The sequence below is a fragment of the Phytophthora parasitica genome (genome assembly GCF_000247585.1).
Source record: "Phytophthora parasitica INRA-310 unplaced genomic scaffold supercont2.40, whole genome shotgun sequence".
Lineage (NCBI taxonomy): Eukaryota > Oomycota > Peronosporomycetes > Peronosporales > Peronosporaceae > Phytophthora > Phytophthora nicotianae.
Genome location: NW_008649026.1, coordinates 391,818 through 398,798, shown reverse-complemented (window position 1 = coordinate 398,798; position 6,981 = coordinate 391,818). Strand labels below are relative to the sequence as shown.

At 45.7% G+C, this 6,981-nt stretch overlaps 2 protein-coding genes across 2 annotated transcripts; one reads left to right on the top strand and one right to left on the bottom strand.

Annotated features, from left to right (window-relative positions):
- Positions 1 to 2,722: 2,722 nt before the first annotated feature.
- On the bottom strand, positions 2,723 to 2,971 carry PPTG_14141 (hypothetical protein; the record flags this gene model as incomplete). Its single annotated transcript, XM_008911128.1, has 1 exon — positions 2,723 to 2,971. One exon carries the CDS (start codon positions 2,969 to 2,971, stop codon positions 2,723 to 2,725), a length of 249 nt encoding a protein of 82 aa, XP_008909376.1.
- Positions 2,972 to 3,487: 516 nt separating this feature from the next.
- PPTG_23507 (hypothetical protein) lies at positions 3,488 to 3,616 on the top strand (the record flags this gene model as incomplete). Its single annotated transcript, XM_008911127.1, has 1 exon — positions 3,488 to 3,616. The coding sequence occupies one exon, from the start codon at positions 3,488 to 3,490 to the stop codon at positions 3,614 to 3,616; it is 129 nt and encodes a 42-aa protein (XP_008909375.1).
- Between the last annotated feature and the right edge of the window lie 3,365 nt (positions 3,617 to 6,981).

The following is a 6,981-nucleotide window of genomic DNA, read 5'->3' as shown; positions in this document are numbered from 1 at the left end:
TTTTTTTTCCTTCCACAGACGAGGCAAGCTACGACAAACAATCTTGTAAGGTTGAGCAATTTAACTCAAATTCAGTCTCCGTTGCGATCTCAACTGTGTTGTAAAATACTGTCATGTAAGCGTCAGTTTCCGAGGTGTTAACATACTTATCTTGGCTAGGTAGTGGATTGTCCACTGGTTTCTGTCCGGGTACTAATCACACTTTTGCCAATACATTTTGGTTTGGACAATATATCCAGATCATAGATGGCACCAAAAGGATTATGTGCACTCACTATTACTAGCTCATGGTTCGTAAAAATAACACTTGGGTAGTTGAACGTTGTGTTTGGTTAGCATAAACCGGAGTGTTCGAAGAATCCAGGTGACGTTTTATCCAGCTTGACCAGACAAGAAGCATTGCTACAGGCAAAACAGTATTCATTCCAGTCATCGATATAACGTTTAGTAATGGAAGGTCGTACTTGTTGGTTTTGAATATTCCATCCATGATTAAGACATCACAGCGAAGTTTGTCCATCCGAATTGTAGCCGGATGTGCCCAAAAAGATGTAAAAGGTCATTTGTGGTAGGGTCGGTTGCGTAGCCATAGAAGAAATGCTGGTGCTCTAGTTGTGAAAAGAGGGCTTCTCCCACTGGTGCGACAGTCTGTCAAAACCCGTGCGAATTGGTGAGAATCGTACTTAAGCCAATCCGTGAGCTCCTCGTTTGCACCGCCAATTTCGCTGCGCTCATGGCGGGCAAGGCGTCGATAAAAAGATATTAGCTCCCTGTTTCGGAATCTACTCCGGCCTACGCGCCGTCCCCTGACAGACCACCGCTACGCTCCGGTTGTCAAGGCGCCACTCTAAGGCCTCTATGATTTATGTTAGGTTGGAGTTTTCGCACCTATCGAAAGAAGTGCTACTTCTATCAGAGTTTGCGGTGTAATAAACCGGTTTATGGTTCTCAACTTTGAGCTACTATCTCTTTTGGCAGAACTAGAGGCGTTGGTTTGCTGTGAAGTATTGAAGCGCGAATCTTCGGTACATGTATACTAGTTGTGGCCTGGCTGTTAACGAAATCACCTATGGTTTCTCCATGCGTGAAAGAGCGCTCAGCAGCAACCCGTGGCCTATGTGCCGCACGTACCCAGGCATCTCGTGAAGGAGGATGACTATGTGAAAAGCTTCTTTGACTATGGACAATTCTCCACAAACCTCCTATATCATCCTTCGAAACAGTACATTTTACGCCGCGTATGGGGCATCCACTGCGTTTGTACCCCCGTCTAGTTCTCTCTCTCTCTCTCACTCGCTCACTCACTCTCCCTCTCTCTCATTCACTCACTTTCTTCTACATATTTTGTGTAGACTTCGGCCCCCTGCTTGGTCATACTCAGACTGTTGTGCCAAGACCATTTTTGTTCCAGTCAAGTATCGACCACGACACCTAGACACCTAGTAGTTGTGCTGAAGTGCCCAATCGTGATTAGCGTTTCAGCAGCAGCATCATGATAATCACCCACATTCTCTGGTGGAGGAGGAATCTTAAATACTGCGTCCGTTGAAGTGCCCGTCTCTTCGCTGTGAGCTTCACTTGGGTCTCCACGATATGCATTGTTTCATCGGCTGTCTGCATTATAAGTTTATGTTTGGCAATTTCTTCTCTTCTCCAACTTACTGATGCCCCAATATCAAATTAACCAATGTAGCATCTACCCAGATCAGCCCCACGTTATCGTGGCACGAAAAATTGGTGTAGAGATTGCAACCTGGGAAGTCACACTCATAATTCATTATTTCATCTTCGTCTACCGATACACTGATGTCCTCGCAAACGTGTTTCTCCAAACCGTAAATACTGTTCCCATCTCTGTAGTTATCCGTAGCGCTGTTGGAACCCCTTCCAACGGTATATGCATTATCTCCACCAGCGACACTAGAGTAGCGAAATGCGGATTCGGTTGAGTCTTCGAAGTATCTGCCGGCATTATACGATGAGTCCTGCGGGTGCTTGATATTCGAAAAATAATCAGAGTCACAGGTTTCCCCGAGTTCTCGGTGGTGCTATCACGCCGCGAAGAAAAGAATTGAAGTATCTAGGCGTTTTCATAACAGCGCCGCCCAAGGTCGAATTATTTATTAAGTGGATCGAGTAGCGTCTGATGTGCCCGCTCTGTAGATTCCTTCAATATAGATGCTCCAATACATACTTTCAGTTAGATTATTACTCCACTATTGATCGCAGCTAGTTTATAAAAACATCTTATATTAATATCTCACTCAGTGTGAACTGAAGCGTTCTACAGTGCGTCGGAAGAGAAAGCTAGAGTAGCCTGAAAAGCGGATTATGTGGTCCGTGAATGCATAGAGACGGTTAGCACCTTCGTGATACAGAACGTTTTTGTTTATTGTAACATTATGACGACATCCTTCGCGCCGTAGACGGGAGACTTGATACGACATATAAATAGGCAATTTGGCCGGGCCGGATAGTGGTGTCATCACGCGTGGAGCTGACACCATGGTCAGTGCAGGTTACTCTGCGCCGACCGCAATCTTGACAGTCGTGTGGTCATTGAGCCAGTCATCCACTTCCATTCGTGTGATGTGCACACGCAAGTGCACATGTAGTGCGCGACCTCGTGACGTACATCACTAGCATCGTCAACCATCCCAATGTAAACACTGACCTTAGAGGTCGTAGCACCAGCTTAAACTTGAACTTGTAATAGTCATTATCACGGATCCAGCTGTGGAACAGTTGCGGGGAGTACTCTAGGCTCTGAGATCTTATCCAGCGTTTCGATTACTTTTAGCCCACTCGAGGAAATGTCTGAGTCTTTAGCATCGCTACCCTTCTCCACGATCTGCTTGGTAATCTTACGACTCACCTGCAGCTCCTTGATAAACGTCTTGTGCAAGGCCTCCTCTTTCTTGTGCAAACCCGACGACTCCTTAATATTCCCTCGTGCGAGACGCATCTTCATCTCGCGCTAGCACCCCCGTCGGACTCTAAACGGTAGAGGCAGCCGCTCGAGATCGAACAATTATGGGTACACTTGCTCATTTGTATTTCTCAATTAGATATGTAAAAAGCCTCTGTGTTACTCAAACGAACTTTAACTGTAGCGGGCCCTCCTGATCTGCTAAAACCTGAGACGCCGGGTGACATGCCTCTCGACGTTTTTTGCTCATCATCATGGATGATTTGGGAATGATCTATAACCGACGTATCTATACCGGTATCCGGTCCAGGCTCCAGCAAATCCTCCTGGAACAAACGTCGGCCTCAACACTGTCCTCGGTTCGTGTTGCATTAACATGCGCCGTCGCGTGCAAATGTCCGTATTGCTATCTACTGTGTTATTCAGGGACTTGGGGCTATTTCAGACCACATAATCTCCGGGCAAGATCTGATCACTCAAAAACTGTGCGAAGCAAAATGGAACTATTTTTGCTAGCGTCGATCCGAAGCCATTCTCCTAGATAACGATCGTGAGACTATGGTACGACAACAGCACGCGTACCAAGTAGATGACCATTTGATGCTTTGCATTCCGGCCAAAGACCGCAAAAACAAGTACAGATACATAGCCAACGGACCATTCACAATTGTGACTGTGCAAGAGTGACAGGACGGCAAGAACAGCAAGGGGGGGGGGGGGCACCGGCTCTTGTGCTGCAAGCTCTGATACCTGCTTTTGGCCGGTGTGTGAGGTGCACCCTGAATTATCCCGACTAGATAATTGGAAAGCGAACCACGGATTCGGCTAATCATGCAATTGCAAATTCTTCGACACCAAATCCAATTGCATCTTTGCAGCGTTTTTGAACATTTGGATTACATGGAACCAGCACATCAGAACCGTAGAATTTGGGATCTGGGATACCCGTTTTGTACTGCGCACAGTCTCCGTCCATCAGCTCAACATCAGGACCAAATTCCACAAGCAATTCTTGTAGAACGACTTTATTAAAAAAAAAAATAAAAGCCAGGCACAGGCACAAGGAAATGTTTTCGCCACGTCCCTAGGATGTATAACATTAAATAATAAGCATGATTTCTCCACTACTATCTGATATGCCAATCACAAAAACTGGGTGTGAGAAATGCCACGTTGGGATCGGACAGAGATAGGTATGGAGATCCATCTTAATTCTCCGTTGCATCGGCTGACGGCCTAATTGCGACCACGCTATTATAGTTATGCTAGTTCAGTAACATTAATTCTGCCGGCAGTATTGGTAGCTCTGTCGGTCGCATATTTAAGAATAGTGACGCCATTATTAAAGCCGACAGCACAATTCATTGTTGTAGCTTCTTCACGTAGCCGCCTGTCAGTATATTGGACAGCGACGATCCTCAATTAGATCTTCGACCAGCTATTGCTAGTATGCGGGGCGCGAGTTAAACAAGAAAAGAATACGAAAAAAAATAACCTGTGGGGTGCCAAGCGAACGATGAAAGCTAATTACCGCCATTTGATGAAGCCGATCAGGAACTCTGTCGCGATATATAACGACTGCTCAATGATAGCATACAATTGAGCAGCATTAAGTTACAGTCTTCAAGCTAAAACTTGTTTCCATCGCTCCAGCCGCTTTGGTGGGCGCCAGGCAAAAGATCAAGTGACCAAGACCAAGCAAAGGAAGACTATAACGTGGTTGAAATAGAGAGCATTGAATTTGAACAAGTTCCAGATAACTGACCAGACGGATCACGAAAACTTTCAACTACTGATAATCCTGAAAAATTTACTTTCGACTATGGAAGAAACGGCGTTGGAAAGACAGACCTAATGCCGAATTTGCATTTGCGAGAATACTGACGATGCGAGCCATCGAGAAAATTCTATTTCATGTTACTCTAGCGATAGCACTTGACCAATCATCTTTAAACGATCTACTGAATCTTGTCCCCGTGTGATTCTCCGAGTAATCATCATGCGCTTGCAGTTAGGTCCAACATAAGTTTGTTATCACAATGCAAAAATCAAATGAACCCATCCTCCAAATTTTGGATGATATTTGCACGGACACATATCAACTTCCCATCCATTGGGGGGCTGTCCAATCACTTCCATTCGAGCGTAATTTGCCTCCATTTGAGCGGTGACAGTCAGAACTTCTTCTAAACGCTGCATTGATTCAACGTGAACTCGAGGTGGAGGCGCCGAACAAACGTTAACAAAGGTACCCTCTTTGTAATTCTGCATGTAACGGCGGGGTTACGGGCTGGCGCCTCACCTCGAAAAGTAAGTTATCTTTCGCCATTTGCGTAGCTCTCTTTACTGACTTTCGGTAGGCTCGACATTTAACTGAAAGTCATGAAGGTTATTTGATTCATCCGAATAACAATCGGTCAATCGTAAAAGCAAGCTGAGTTTGGTCCGTGTGGGGAGTATGTACAGGTAGTCACGCTTGATGACTTTGTCGTACTGTACAATTGGATTGTTTGAAATAGCAGCCCCAGGTAACCGCTGATTTTCAAAGTAACCAACGAATGCTTGGGAACGAGGATCAGGTCTCCATTTACGTAATGCTTCATCTCGGCCTTGTACTCTTTTTCACTTGTAATTTCATGCTTCACATAACTTTTACAGCCTCCATAATTACGCTTCTGTACGTAGAGGACGTGAAAGAAACACATGTGACAGTGGAAGTTGAATCACGTGCAAATACGAGCGAGAAAGCTGTGAATTGGGCATCTTCTGCATCGCCCATCACAAATCGCGGTTGCAGCGGCTTTGACGTAATGACAGTGTAGATACGACGAAGTGATTCAAGTACCACTGTACACATATTTATCAGACGTCGAGAGACCACAGATATCGTGACCAAGTGCACATACCAACACGGTCGGAACTAACAACGTCAAAAGCGGGATATTCAACTTGGCTAAGCTTGAAAGATGCATCCAAGTGCAACAGGGGCTATTCTGGAAGACGATCCAGTCGTTTCAGTAGGCGCTTTGTAGATATGCCTACGAAGAAAGGATCCGCGTCTCTTCCGTCTGCCACATAGGGCCGTCCATCTCCGTCCAGTGTCGACGTGAAAGTAAATGATTTTGATTCATCTTCATAACGGGTGTATATATGCCCTCGCACCTATGCAGCAATGCCATCGTGCACGTAGTTGTCCCCGAAGTTTTGATTGAAGGGTAGTTGATGGACGGTTTGTAAAGATGGCGTCTGCAAGGCTGGAAACTGGGTTTGTGGCGAAGCATATTTTTGATCCGCTTCCGTTTCAACCGCTGTTCTGTGAGGGTCTTGAAAAATAGCATGTGGCGACTAGACAAAGCTGCTCGTACGGCGAAGAAAACTTGTCAGGTGGCTGTTCGTCTCGAAAAGAGATAGCGTTTGGTGTTTCTGACACGGGAGCAGCTTTCCCGCCATGAGCAGTCCTCGTATGGCACTGCGTGGGGACATTCCCCAGACTTGCAGGTGAAGTGTCGATACGTCCTAGGATGGAAGTTTGGGTTCGCACACATAGTACATGGCACGGGCTGGCATTTCGGCGTTTTGTGTGACTTCAGCTATGATCTTGCAACATGGTTGACTTCTTCTGTTTGGGCAGTTGCTAGCTAGGTCCACTCAATGCGATTAGGCATCCTTGTATTTGGATTATGAAATGCCGCTTTACGGACCTCATTTGCAGTGATGCCAGCGGCAGTAATGTTTCTATTGATGCCAGTGGCAGAAAAAAAAAAAACCATTGGGTAATAATTAAATTGCAAAAAAATGTGCGCAAAGAGCTTGTCGTGTGTACAGTCGACACCCCGTGTTCCACCACTGTTTTCAATGTGTCTATTCAACACTAATGTTGTCACAGAGGGATTGTTTTGTGCTTTTCAGGCCTTGAAGTCATTAAAACATATATCTAGCGCTATTCGTCGAGCTTTGTGTCGATGTAGGTTTTCATACCTCGCGTTAACTTAGCCTCCAAAGGAGACGGCGTTACCCCCACAATCCGTTGCGTGCATCCCTTTACCCAATAA